We start from the raw sequence: 14,559 nt of genomic DNA, 5'->3' as shown, positions 1-14,559 counted from the left end.
ACCTCTCTAAGTGGGAAACACAAGAGAAGAAAAGGACCTACAAAAACAAATACAAAACAATTGAGAAAATGGTAATAGGAACATACATATTGATAATTAACTTAAATGTGAATGGATTAAATGCTCCAACCAAAAGACATAGGCTCGCTGAATGGATGCAAAAACAAGACCCATATATATGCTGTCTACAGACAACCACTTCAGACCTAAGGACACATACAGACTGAAAGTGAGGGGATGGAAAAAGATATTCCATGCAAATGGAAATCAAAAGAAAGCTGGAGTAGCAATACTCATATCAGATAAAGTAGACTTTAAAATAAAGAATGTTACAAGAGACAAGGAAGGACACTACATAATGATCAAGGGATCAATCCAAGAAGAAGATATAACAATTATAAATATATATGCACCCAACATAGGAGCACCTCAATATATAAGGCAAATGCTAACAGCTGTAAAAGAGGAAATCAACAGTAACACAATAATAGTGGGGCACTTTAACACCTCACTTACACCAATGGACATATCATGCAGACAGAAAATTAATAAGCATGGACTTGAGGACATGGGGAGGAGGAAGGGTAAGCTGGGATGAAGTGAGAGAGGGGCACTGACATATATACACTACCAAATGTAAAACAGATAGCTAGTGCTAAGCAACCACATAGCACAGGGAGATCAGCTCAGTGCTTTGTGACCACCTAGAGGGGTGGGATAGGGAGGGTGGGAGGGAGACGCAAGAGGGAGGGGATATGGGGATATATGTGTACGTATAGCTGATTCACTTTGTTATACAGCAGAAACTAACACAACATTTTGAAGCAATTATACTTCAATAAAGATGTTAAAAAAAAGAAAATTAATAAGGAAACAGAAGCTTTAAAAGACACAAAAGACCAGATTGATTTAATTGATAATTATCGGACATTCCATCCAAAAACAGCATATTACACTTTCTTCTCAAGTGCACACGGAACATTCTCAAGGATAGATCACATCTTGGGTCACAAATCAAGCCTCGGGAAATTTAAGAAAACTGAAATTATATCAAGCGTCTTTTCCGACCACAACACTATGAGATTAGAAATAAATTACACAGAAAAAAACATAAAAAGCACAAGCACATGGAAGCTAAACAATACGTTACTAAAAAACCAAGAGATCACTGAAGAAATCAAAGAGTAAATCAAAAAATACCTAGAGACAAGTGACAATGAAAACACGGTGACCCAAAACCTATGGGGTGCAGCAAAAGCAGTCCTATGAGAGAAATTTTTGGCAATACAATCCTACCTCAAGAAACAAGAAAAATCTTAAATAAATAATCTAACCTTACACCTAAAGGAACTAGAGAAAGAAGAACAAACAAAACCCAAAGTTAGCAGAGGGAAAGAAATCATAAAGGTCAGAGCAGAAAAAAAAAATAGAAACAAAGAAAACAATAGCAAAGATCAATAAAACGAAAAGCTGGTTCTTTGAGAAGATAAACAAAATTGATAAACCTTTAGCTAGACTCATCAAGAAAAATAGGGAGATGACTTAAATCGATAAAGTTAGCAATGAAAAAGGAGAAGTTACAACGGACACCGCAGAAATACAAAGCATCATAAGAGACTACTACAAGCAACTCTATGCCAATAAAATGGACAACCTGGAAGAAATGGACAAAAACTTAAAAAGGTGTAACCTTCCAAGACTGAACCAGGAAGAAACAGAAAATATGAACAAACCAATCACAAGTAATCAGATTGAAATGGGATGAAAAATCTTCCAACAAACAAAAGTCCAGGACCAGATGACTTCACAGGTGAATTCTATCAAACATTTAGAGAAGAGCTAACACCCATCCTTCTCAAACTCTTCCAAAAAATTGCAGAAGAAGGAACACTCCCAAACTCATTCTACGAGGCCACCATCACCCTGATTCCAAAACCAGACAAAGATACTACAAAAAAAGAAAGTTACAGACCAATATCACTGATGAATATAGATGCAAAAATCCTCAACAAAATACTGGCGAACAGAATCCAACAACACATTAAAAGGATCATACACCATGATCAAGTGAGATTTATCCCAGGGATGCAAGGATTCTTCAATATACAAAATGTCAATCAGTGTGATACACCATATTAACAAATTGGAGAATAAAAACCATATGATCATCTCAGTAGATGCGGAAAAAGCTTTTGACAACATTCAACACCCATTTATGATAAAAACTCTCCAGAAAGAGGGCATAGAGGGAACCTACCTCAACACAGTAAAGGCCATATACGACAAACCCACAGCAAACATCATTCTCAATGGTGAAAAACTGAAAGCATTTCCTCTAAGATCAGGAACAAGACAAGGATGTCCACTCTTGCCACTGTTATTCAGCATAGGTTTGGAAGTCCTAGCCATGGCAATCAGAGAAGAAAAAGAAATAAAAGGAATGCAAATTGGAAAAGAAGTAAAACTGTCACTGTTTGCAGATGACATGATACTGTACATAGATAATCCTAAGGATGCCACCAGAAAACTACTAGAGCTAATCAATGAATTTGGTAAAGTTGCAGGATACAAAATTAATGCACAGAGGGACTTCCCTGGTGGCGCAGTGGTTAAGAATCTGCCTGCCAATGCAGGGGACACAGGTTCAAGCCCTAGTCCAGGAAGATCCCACATGCCGTGGAGCGATTAAGCCCGTGTGCCACAAATACTGAGCATGCACTCTAGAGCCTGCAAGCCACAACTACTGAGCCCACATGCCACAACTAGTGAAGCCTGCATACCTCGAGCCCGTGCTCTGCAACAAGAGAAGCCACCACAATGAGAAGCCTACGCTCCACAGCAAAGAGTAGCCTCCACTCGCCGCAGCTAGAGAAACGCCATGCAAAGCAACAAAGACCCCATCGCAGCCAAATAAATAAATAAATAAATAAAAATTAATGCACAGAAATATCTTGCATTCCTATACACTAACAACGAAAGATCAGACAGAGAAATTAAGGAAACAATCCCATTCACCACTGCAACATAAAGAATAAAATACCTAGGGAAACAAAAGACCTGTCTGCAGGAAACTATAAGACACTGATGAAAGAAATTAAAGCTGATACAAACAGATAGATAGATATACCATGTTCTTGGATTGGAAGAATCAATATTGGGAAAATGACTCTACTACCCAAAGCAATCTACAGATTCAGTGCAATCCCTATCAAATTACCAATGGCATTTTTTACAGAACTAGAACCAAAAATCTTAAAATCTGTGTGGATACACAAAGACCCCAAATAGCCAAAGTAATCTTGAGGTAAAAAAACAGAGCTGGAGGAATCAGACTCCCTGACTTCAGACTATACTACAAAGCTTCAGTAATCAAGACAATATGGTACTGGCACAAAAACAGAAATATAGATCTATGGAACAGGATAGAAAGCCCAGAGATAAACCCATGCACATATGGTCAACTAATCTATGACAAAGGAGGCAAGGATATACAATGGAGAAAAGACAGTCTCTTCAATAAATGGTGCTGGGAAAACTGGACAGCTACATGTAAAAGAATGAAATTAGAACACTCCCTAACACCAAACTCCAAATGGATTAGAGACCTAAATGTAAGACTGGACACTATAAAACTCTTAGAGGAAAACATACGAAGAACACTCTTTGACATAAATCACAGCAGGATCTGTTTTGATCCACCTCCTAGAGTAATGGAAATAAAAACAAAAATAAACAAAGGGGACGTAATGAAACTTCAAAGCTTTTGCACAACAAAGGAAACCATTAACAAGATGAAAAGACAAGCCTCAGAATGGTAGAAAATATTTGCCAACAAATCAATGGACAAAGGATTAATCTCCAAAATATATAAACAGCTCATGCAGCTCAATATTAAAAAAAAAAAACAACCCAATCCACAAATGGGCAGAAGACCTAAAGAGACATTTCTCCAAAGAAGACATACAGGTGGTCAAGAGGCACATGAAAATCTGCTCAACATCACTAATTATTAGAGAAATGCAAATCAAAACTGCAATGAGGTATCACATTACACCAGTTAGAATGGGCATCATTAGAAAATCTACAAACAGCAAATGCTGGAGAGGGTGTGGAGAAAAGGGAACCCTCTTGCCCTGTTTGTGGGAATGTAAATTGATACAGCCACTATGGAGAACAGTGTGGAGGTTCCTTAAAAAACTAAAAACTAGAATTACCATATGACCCAGCAATCCCACTACTGGGCATATACCCAGAGAAAGCCATAATTCAAACAGACACATGCACCCCAATGTTCATTGCAGCACTATTTACAATAGTCAGGTCATGGAAGCAACCTAAATGCCCACTGACAGACGAATGGATAAAGAAGATGTGGTACATATGTTCAATGGAATATTACTCAACCATAAAAAGGAATGAAATTGGGTCATTTGTAGAAACGTGGATGGATCTAGAGACTGTCATACAGAGTGAAGTAAGTCAGAAGGAGAAAAACAAATATCGTATATTAATGCATATATGTGGAATCTAGAAAAATGGTACAGATGAACCAGTTTGCAAGGCAGAAATAGAGACACAGATGTAGAGAACAAACGTATGGACACTAAGGCGGGACAGCTGGGGTCGGGGGGAGTGGTGGTGGTGGGATGAATTGGGAGATTGAGATTGACATATATACACTAATATATATAAAATAGGTAACTAATAAGAACCTGCTGTATTAAAATAAATTTAATTTAAAAAATAAAAATCTTTGTTCTTGGGCTTCCCTGGTGGCGCAGTGGTTGAGAGTCCGCCTGCCGATGCAGGGGACACGGGTTCGTGCCCCGATCCCGGAGGATCCCACATGCCGCGGAGCGGCTGGGCCCGCGAGCCATGGCCGCGGAACCTGTGTGTCCGGAGCCTGTGCTCCACAACGGGAGAGGCCACAGCAGTGAGAGGCCCGCATACAGAAAAAAAAAAAAAAAAAAAAAAAAAAAAAAAAAAAATCTTTGTTCTTATTTATATTTTTCCAATTTTAAATAATGAACATGAGCCATTTTTATAATTAACATATATATTAAGATAAATAATACTGACATAAAATTTTCCTAGTAGCATTCCAGAAACGATTATTTCATAATATTTTATTATGAAATAACAAAAATCTTAATAATATGAAATATTGAATAATGGTTGTTTTCAAGAAGTGATATAAGATAGTATTGTTAGTTTTGTTGAGTTATTTCATGATTTGATAAAATGAGAATTAGTGAGGTTCATCTATAAATGAAGATGTTAAAGAGTGAACTGAATCGTAATGAATTCTGAACACCCAGCAGTATTGTCAGTAAAATTGTATTTATCTCTAGGGACCAGAAGAGTCAAATAACCATGTTTGCATTAGATTTAGTTTGGGAACCTTTATATCTTGTTAAGGTGGAAATGACTGTTCATGATGTACACATTCTAAATTGTTTCAGAGAACAAGCACAGCTTTTGTTCCTATTGGGACCTCTGACATTTCTCTAGCCAAAGGTGTAAAGTTTATGTTAGGAAAATAAGGAGAAATATCACCAGAGGAAACTCAATTGTTTTTCCTAAAGTTAGAAATACTTTTACCTTTACATCCCCAAACATTTCTGGTAGGTTGTGTGTTTTTGTTCCTAAATCCAAGTGATAGAGAACATCTTCATCCATAGAGTCCAGGTAAGGATTTTTAACATGAACAAAACCTTTTCTGAAAAAAATAATACAAAGAAGGTCTAAAGGAATTTGGAGGGATACCACACAAAAGGGAAATATCAGTCTACACCTATGATAACCACTAGCCCAAATATTGGACAAAAACCTTCATTTAGGATTAATTGATTTGTAAGGAAGCAATGTGGTATAATAATGAATAAAATGGCTAATATTTGTTGTGCACTTACTATGTACCAGGCATAGCATTAAGCATGAAAATTCTACAGTGTCATAAAAACTGCATATAATAAACACATTACCTCGTTTAATCCCATGACCATTCTATTAGGTAAGTAATACTAATAATTCATAAGAAGCCAAGGCTTACAGAAGTTGAGAAACTTGTGCAAGATTATACAACCAGTAGATTACAGAACAGTCATTTCTACCCAATTCTGTCCAGCCCTGGTGGCTATTTTCTTTCTTCGAAAGAGAGGCTGTGTAACATAAGCTACTGGGCTCTGGAATCAGACTGCCTGGATTCCCCTGCCAGTTCAACCATATATATACTAATTGTGCAACCTTGGGTATATTATTTTATCTTTGATGTTTGGCTTCCTCATCTGTAAGATTGGTATAGTGAAAATAATAACTGCTTTGCAAGATTGCCTAAGGCCTGAATGAGATAATGTAACACAGCTGATGTACAGTGAACATAGAATAACTAACTCTCATTCTTATACTTCCCAACATGGAGGACCTGACAGGCACTCGCTTTAGAGAGACTGACATGAAAAAGTAAGGTGTGGCAAAGAATGCAATGTGTTCATCAAACCCCAATTCTTTTTCCTCCTGGGCACGTTGCTAGACCACATTCCCAGCTTCTCTTGCAGTAAAGTGAGGTCATATGACTGAGTTCTGGCCATTGGAATGTGGGTGGGAGTGATGTGTCTCCTCCTAGGCCTGGCTCCTAAAAAACCAGTATCTCCCTCAAATTTGTTTCTCTTCCTCTCTCTCTCAATGGATGTGCAGAGTAGACACCAGTCCTTTACTCCATCAGCCTGTTTTGGATTGAGCAAGGAGCCACTGACATTTTAAACAGCATTAGCCTGCTGACCAATAAGAGGTTCTTTGTTAACATACTATGAAATGATCTTTTTTCATTAGAAGATCTAAATGAGAAGTAAGTGAAGCAGGATGATGGGGTCAAAACAGAAAGCTGAGTAGGATCCTGGAGAGACTGAATGTAGGTATAATAGGGGAAAAGGAAGAATAAACAGGCACAGAGTTCTAGAGAAACAGGATTTAGAGCTTATAAAAAAGAAATGCTCAAGAAAAAGCATGAAGGAAAAGAAGTGAGACTAAAGAGCTTGGAGAAAGGGGAAGTGATAAAGTGAAAGACCTAATTTTAGTAATCATGTGAAACCATAAGAGTACAAAATTATTGTAACAAGGAAAGTAAGACTTAAAAACAGAAGGTAAGGTAAGAAAGAGGACACTTCAATGTAGAAACTCTATTTTCCAGCAGCCTCCTTCTACCAGATGCCCAGAAGAGAATGTGGAGATATTACTAAGAAGCCAATGGAAAGACAAGCTTACCAGAAAGAAAGGACTACAACTAGAAGGCCTTAAAGCCATTCTTTTTTAAAAAATTCATTTTGTTGTAGTATAGTTGATTTACAATGTTGTGTTAATTTCTGCTGTACAGCAAGGTAATTCATTTATACATATACATACATTCTTTTTCATATTCTTTTCCATTATGGTTTATCCCAGGATCCTGAATATAGTTCCCTGTGCTGTACAGTAGGCCCTTGTTTATCCATTCTATATATACTAGTTTGCATCTGCTAATCCCAAACTCATAATCCATCCCTCCCCCGTCCCCTCTCCCCATTGGCGACCACAAATCTGTTCTTTATGTCTGTGAGTCTGTTTCTGTTTCGTAGATAAGTTCATTTGTGTCATATTTTAGATTCCACATATAAGTGGTATCATATGGTATTTGTCTTAAAGCCATTCTTTTTTTTTTTTTTTTAAGTCGTAGGACTCCGGAGATGGACAGGGGCCTGGGGGTCTCTAGGTCCACCTGCTCACCTTTTATTTATGTATTTATTTAAGATGTTGGGGGTAGGAGTTTATTAATTAATTTATTTATTTTTGCTGTGTTGGGTCTTCGTTCCTGTGCGAGGGCTTTCTCTAGTTGTGGCAAGCGGGGGCCACTCTTCATCGCGGTGCGTGGGCCTCTCACTGTAGCGGCCTCTCTTGTTGCGGAGCACAGGCTCTAGACGCGCAGGCTCAGTAGTTGTGGCTCACGGGCCTAGTTGCTCCGCAGCATGTGGGATCTTCCCAGACCAGGGCTCGAACCTGTGTCCCCTGCATTAGCAGGCAGATTCTCAACCACTGCGCCACCAGGGAAGCCCCTTAAAGCCATTCTTGATGCCAGCCCATCACTCCATTACCCAGTGCAGTTCAGTGGTTACCCGTTCGCTCCCACTCATCTTGGGTGTGACATCCCAGCACACCCTGGCCATATCAGCCATTCTGGTGATGCCGTGGCTGCCAGCCCTCCTGCCCTTTCCCCTACTGCATGAACACTGCCTCACACCACGGTGGATCCAGCCATCTTTACCAAGAACCATCTGGAACTTCTCTGCTCTACAGTCCTCCCATTTCCCTTCAAATACCTTAAAACATCTTAACAAAAACCTTGTATGTTTCTGTATCTCCAATGGTCCTCAACCTGATTGTGCATTAAGATCACCAGGGGGTTTTGAAGAAAACACTGTTGCTCAGGCCCCAATTAATTTAGACTCTGAAATTATTTTTAAATCTTCCTGGATTATCTGATGTGCAGCCAAAGTTAAGAACCCCTGCTTTAGGCCTTTGTTCCTGAAACATCCTTCTCCTTGCCCTCAGTTTTTCACCTATTAGTATCCTACTCATTCTTCAAGGTCAAATTCAAATATCACCTCCTCTGTGAAGGCTTTTCCAAGTATCTTTCCTCTCTGGTCAGTATGAATTCCCCCCCACTGTGCTCCTAAAGCATTTATTTGGCATTTCATAGGTTAATTTTCTGCCTTCCCAGAAAGATTTTGAATTCCCTCCTGCAAGCTGTCTCATGTATCTTTTTTAATTCCTAAATCTTTAAAAATTTTATTTGTTGAATTAACTGTTCAGAAAGTAGAACAGGAATACTATTAATTTCAAAAACATTTAGGACAACAGATTCTTAATTAGTTAGTGGATCATAGCTGGTTTCAAAAACAAAGCATTCCATGATGCACTTTCCTACATCAGAAAAAGCCTCAAAGCCTCAAAGCAGAAGGACACCTTCTTTCTTCTCTTGCTGAGGGGCAAGAAGATATTTACCCACTGTCCCTTGCTAGACAAAGTGTGGTCAGTGAACCAGGAGCATCAGCAGCATCGCCTGGACAGCTTGTTAGAAATGCAAAATCTCAGTCCCTACCCTAGACATACTGAATTACAATCTGAATTTTGACTAACTCTTACGTGATTCCCATGCACATTAAAGTTTGAGAAACACTGCCATACACTTTATCTTCCAGTTTCTATTATGCTTTCGGTTTTACTCTGCCAAAACTGCTTTCACTATCTGGAGGTTTTTCCTTTGGATTCCCAGATGAATCTGTGAATCATCACTCTATGAAAGAGTGTCATTCATCTACTCCAGTGAGTCAAACTCTAACTACATATCAGAGTCACCCGTGGTGCTTAGTACTGATACCTGGGCCCAACTCCGAGAAATTCTGATTCGGTTGGTCGAGGAGATCTGGGACTTTGTATTTTTTAAATCACTGATCTACTCCACCTCTCCTATCTTCAAGAAGAAATTCTCAGACTGGGATAACCATTCATTATATTCTCTTGTGTTAATTATAATACTTCTCTTATTTCATTCTTTAGTTTTCTTTGATGTCTGTCCCAATGTCTAATGATCTCTTGGTCCAAAAATTGGGGCAGGGAGACGTCTATAGAAGATTTTTATTCCATTAGGCTCATCAAGAAGCACTTCTAAGATGATCACTCTATCAGTGACCAAAGGAAGGACCAATTTGGGGTATCATGCCAAATTTAACCCAGTATGAATCAGACAATTGCAATACTTCAATCTTTCCAAGATACATAATTTTTATTAAATAGACTTGCATTTACTGTTTTCTCCTCTATCTTGTTTTTCAGTTTTTCCCAAAAACATAAGCCAAAGATGCAGTTGGAAATAAAGTCTTTTAGCAAACTATGACATGCTACATAGCATGGTCAGTATTAAATATTGGTAACCAAAGTAAAGTGATGGGTGAGCAGTCTTTCCATTTTACCATTACCTTCATCTTCGTAATGTTTCCTTTTCCCTCTCCTTGGCTTCCCTGAAGAAATGAACACAGTGGGAGGCTACCTCTGTTTGGAATGGGTAAGTGGAGCATTTTCTGAAATGCTGTCCTGATGGAGCCTTTAAGCCAGACATTTAGAAGGAACTTGAAAAAATTCCTTAAGCCTCATGAAGATTAATGCTCTATTATGTTCTGTGAACCTGGGGCAGGAATTGGAGCTAAATTTGCAGACAGCTTTGGCAGATTTATGTCTACCCCTGAGATGAATAACCTACACGGTATTTTAGAAGGGCATTCTATGTAAAGTCCACCACAAAGCACGTGAAATCACTTCATAATAAGCTGCAACACAGTTACATCTCCCTTAGACACTGGGAGGCCCCTTTAATTATTTCTCAGATACCACCCACGGTCCTGGGATTAAAGACTGAACTCCAGGCTGAATTCCAGGCTGAACTGTGAATTTGTTCATTCATGCATGTTGGTTCAACTTTTGCATGTTTTTTGTGACTTGTTTTGCCCCACTTTCTTTTTTCTTTAATTGAGATGTGATTGACATATTGCCCCACCTTTTTTTTTTTTTTTTTTTTTTGCGGTACACGTACTTCTCACTGTTGTGGCCTCTCCCGTTGCGGAGCACAGGCTCCGGACGCACACGCTCAGCAGCCATGGCTCATGGGCCCAGCCGCTCTGTGGCATGTGGGATCTTCCTGGACCGGGGCACGAACCCGTGTTCCCTGCATCGGCAGGTGGACTCTCAACCACTGTGCCACCAGGGAAGCCCTGCCCCACTTTCTTAGATGAGCTAGCCCCTTCCAAGAACTGAGAAATGAAAATGCCATTGAGAAGAAAATTGGCATTGTTTTTATTTCGTTTTGTATTCTGAGCTGTGTTCCAACTATATGATCTCTAAACTTAAGAAACTTACATAACTGTAGAAATCCATCTTCTGAATATTTAATATAAAATCCAAAGAACCTCCCATCTCATCAAAACCAATAAAAGATCAAAGTTACTCACCCAACATATGTATTCCTCTCAGATCTCATGGATGTATTGGAAGCAGGAAAACTCGAAGTCATACTTTGTATTATGAGGATAGTCACTCTTAAGTTGATATCAGGAAAGAAAAATATTGTGATTTACTATTAAATTATAGATCAAACTATGGTAGAATGACAATTTAAAATGCCACTGTCCCTTAAAACTTGTTTTCTTCCGAAATTGCTAATGGAACTTTTCCCTTAGCATTCTAAACTCCCTCATTAATTCAGAAATATTCTCCCTGACATGGCCTTTTAAACTACAGCCCAGCTCTCAGAGCAACACTTCCCCAAGAAGATAGGTTCCCTTTGAAGGTGTGGCATCCTACCTCTTTAATAGGATAGGTTGGTTAGCTTGTTAACTGTTGACCAGCACACTTTTCGCTTACATCTGGCCTTGGTCCAGCATGGGTCTGGGGTAACACACAGACTTATTTACTTTTAGACTACTGTATATGGTTGCAAGTCCTCCATTGATTTCCATAACAAATCCACCAGGTTGTCTCAGAATGTATCCAGTACACGTGAGAACTTTCAGTTCCCAAACATTTCATTTTCTCACCTCATCCTACCTCTTATCAACTTGTTTTCATTCTTTGTGATCACAAGTGAGAAAAACACACAAAGTCAGGACCTCAGAACACCCCTTCATCTGACCTTTGCCCATTCAAATTCACACAGAAGTTCTGATAATTAAACAAAGCCTGTTTCCCAGGACCTCTTTATTTAGCTAAACCCGAGGCTGCCTGTAAAATCCAATGAAGCAGCTGTCCAAAGTCAATCCAGGTAGAATAACAAAATACAGACTAGTATTTTCAGAAAACAGGGTACTTCTGTTAAGAAATCCATGAATTTACTATGGTTGCTGCTACTTCTCACTTTATGCTTCTGGGGACAGAAAATCTAAAAGACTTTAGAGGAACTTTATCCTGTTTCCCTTTTGGCTCAGCTCCGATGGCAATCAGCTGAAGTTCTATGATGGTGAGAGCATTAGGAATATTAGTCTCATGACTTTCAAGCACATCAAAATGTCCATAAATGCCCAAACAGCAGCAGACACAAGGCATTTCATAATGTGCATGGATTTCTCTGTAAGAATGTGTGTAACAGTGAAGAATCAAATGCCCACATCTTACTAGGGAGCTCCATCTTAAGAAATACTCCTCTTCCTGGTGATAGTCGTTGTAGACAAACCCCTCGGATTCCATGCTGTCCTCCTTTGGTCCATCTTGGTCAGCTAGCAAAGTTTACAGATTGAGAAGGAAAGAGAATAAGTAGGGAACCAGTGTAGCAGCCTAAATCTTGCCACTGCCACCACCAAATGGACATTTGTCACTTTGCCCTAGGCATCCAAAAATCGCCAAGGAAACTGATCTTGGTGAAGGTAATGACAACTTTGAGGCAAAATAAGCCTGCACATGTGTGTTGCTTGTAACTTGGGATGGTAGTTCCTGTTTGTAGTTTATAATAATACATATTTTCTCTGACCTCATGACCCACTTCAGAGCGGTGTACCTGCTGCTCTTTCCCAACGCCCACTGAGAGTTTTCAGGCTCAGCATGCCCACTTACACTGCTGGGGCCTTCCCACTTGTATTTGGTATTCCATGCTCTATCTCTCAATTTATTGTTGGGTATAATGAGGATGACCCCCACCCAATTCCAGTCTAGCATTTACCTCTGGCTCTGACAGGTGAAAATATTAGCTAATTAGATAAGTGCTAGATGATTAATTACTCCAGCAAATTAATTAGACTAATTAACGTGTTGGTTTCCAATACAAATTCTGTCAGCCAATGGTCTTTTTTTTTTTAGTTGAAGTATAGTAGATTTACAATGTTGTGTTAGTTTCTGGTGTACAGTAAAGCGATTCAGTTACACATATATATGTATATATATTCTTTCTCATATTCTCTTGGGTTATGGTTTATTACAAGGTTCCTTGTGCTATACAGTAGGACTTTGTTGTCTATCTATTTCATATACAGTAGTTTGTATCTGCTAATCCCAAACTCCTAATTTATCCTTTCCCACCCCCTTTCTGCTGGGATAACCATAAGTTTGTTTTGTGTGTCTGTCAGCCAGTGATCTTCATCACTGACAGTGCCAGGTAATGCCAGCAAAGATTTATGGACCCCATATACCAGCTTCCCGGGACATTATGTAAGTGGTCATCATCTGGGTGAAATGCAGAATAGTCTTGTACAATCTATGGAAGCAGAGTGTTAATTCATGTTTTCTGAGTAGTCTTCTTTTCCCTAGTTTTCAGTCTTTTTAAGACTCAATCCTACTCTTATGATAGATTGTTCCTCGATAATTGTTTTTAATTATCCATATTGCAAAAGGCTAGTCACCTGAACAGAATGGGAAAAGTTTTCATTTTTAGAAAGCATGCACAAGGCAAACTCACGCCATCACTGGGCGTTTTGTGAACAAAGGCCACGTGCCAGGAAGAGCCCATGACTCAGCAGCACAGCTTTGAGATTAGCAGAGGCTGCATCAGTTCCACCAAATCCATGCCCCACAGTGTCTGGCCTGGGACAAAACATTTCACTTCCCACTGTCGTCCTCCACAGTGCCAACAATTTCTTATTCTCGCTCTCATGAAAATTTTCGCTCTGCTTTAATTTTGCCCCTGAACCTCTAATGTTGGAGAAAAGAAATCAGAGTCCTGGCATGCAACTGGGTAGCATTTGGATCTCTCCCCAGTTGACACATTTTCTGCTGAATCTGTGCTATTTACTCATGTAGACTTAGGACCATACCCTCCCCCTAAAACAGTGCTCCTATCACGTGGGGGAGGGACATAACTAGGAATTTGGGGCTCTTAGAACCTTGCTGTAAAGCCTGGGTAACTACCGAGTATCAGACACTGAGCCAAATTCTTTTTTTTTAAATTTTATTTATTTATTTATTCATTCATTCATTCATTCATTTATTTTTGGCTGTGTCAGGTCTTTGTTGCTGCGAGCGGGGGCTACTCTTTGTTTGCAGTGTGTGGGCTTCTCATTGCGGTGGCTTCTTGTTGCAGAGCACGGACTCTAGGCGCGCGGGCTTCAGTAGTTGTGGCTCGCAGGCTCTAGAGCTCAGGCTCAGTAGTTGTGGTGCAGGGACTTAGTTGCTCCACGGCATGTGGGATCTTCCCAGACCAGGGCTGTAACCCATGTCCCCTGCATTGGCAGGTGGATTCTTAACCACTGTGCCACCAGGGAAGTCCCCACTGAGCCAAATTCTGAGAACACAAAGAGGATGAAATGGATGGTGTCTTCCCTAAAGGAATTTACACTCTAGTGGGGAAGAGAGATGGGTGGTAAATATGACAGGTGCTTTGAGAACTCAAAGGAGAGGCCCTGAATCCAGGCTGGAGGAAGGGGGGTGGGGCGTTTCTAGGAGGATGTGATGCCTAGGCTGAGTCCTGAAGAAAGATGAGGTCCCCAAAAATATTGCTGAAGGTGGAGGTGGGGTGAATATGAGAAGCCTGTGCTCCCTGCCCATGGAACA

The 14,559-nt window shown here is 39.7% G+C and overlaps 1 protein-coding gene across 1 annotated transcript in view; it reads right to left on the bottom strand.

Annotated features, from left to right (window-relative positions):
- The window catches only part of UPP2 (uridine phosphorylase 2), a 43,164-nt gene extending 32,060 nt beyond the window's left edge, over positions 1-11,104 (bottom strand). The window contains exons 1-2 of the mRNA XM_060106597.1: positions 11,037-11,104; positions 5,602-5,719 (exon numbers count right to left, since the gene is read on the bottom strand). Of these exons, the coding sequence (XP_059962580.1) occupies positions 5,602-5,719; positions 11,037-11,098 (180 nt within the window). The 5' untranslated portion in view covers positions 11,099-11,104. The remainder of the gene's footprint in view (positions 1-5,601; positions 5,720-11,036) is intronic.
- Between the last annotated feature and the right edge of the window lie 3,455 nt (positions 11,105-14,559).

This window comes from Mesoplodon densirostris, chromosome 8, assembly GCF_025265405.1.
Source record: "Mesoplodon densirostris isolate mMesDen1 chromosome 8, mMesDen1 primary haplotype, whole genome shotgun sequence".
NCBI classification, from domain to species: domain Eukaryota; kingdom Metazoa; phylum Chordata; class Mammalia; order Artiodactyla; family Ziphiidae; genus Mesoplodon; species Mesoplodon densirostris.
Note: the sequence above shows the minus strand (reverse complement) of the source record. Positions and strands in the feature narration are given on the sequence as shown.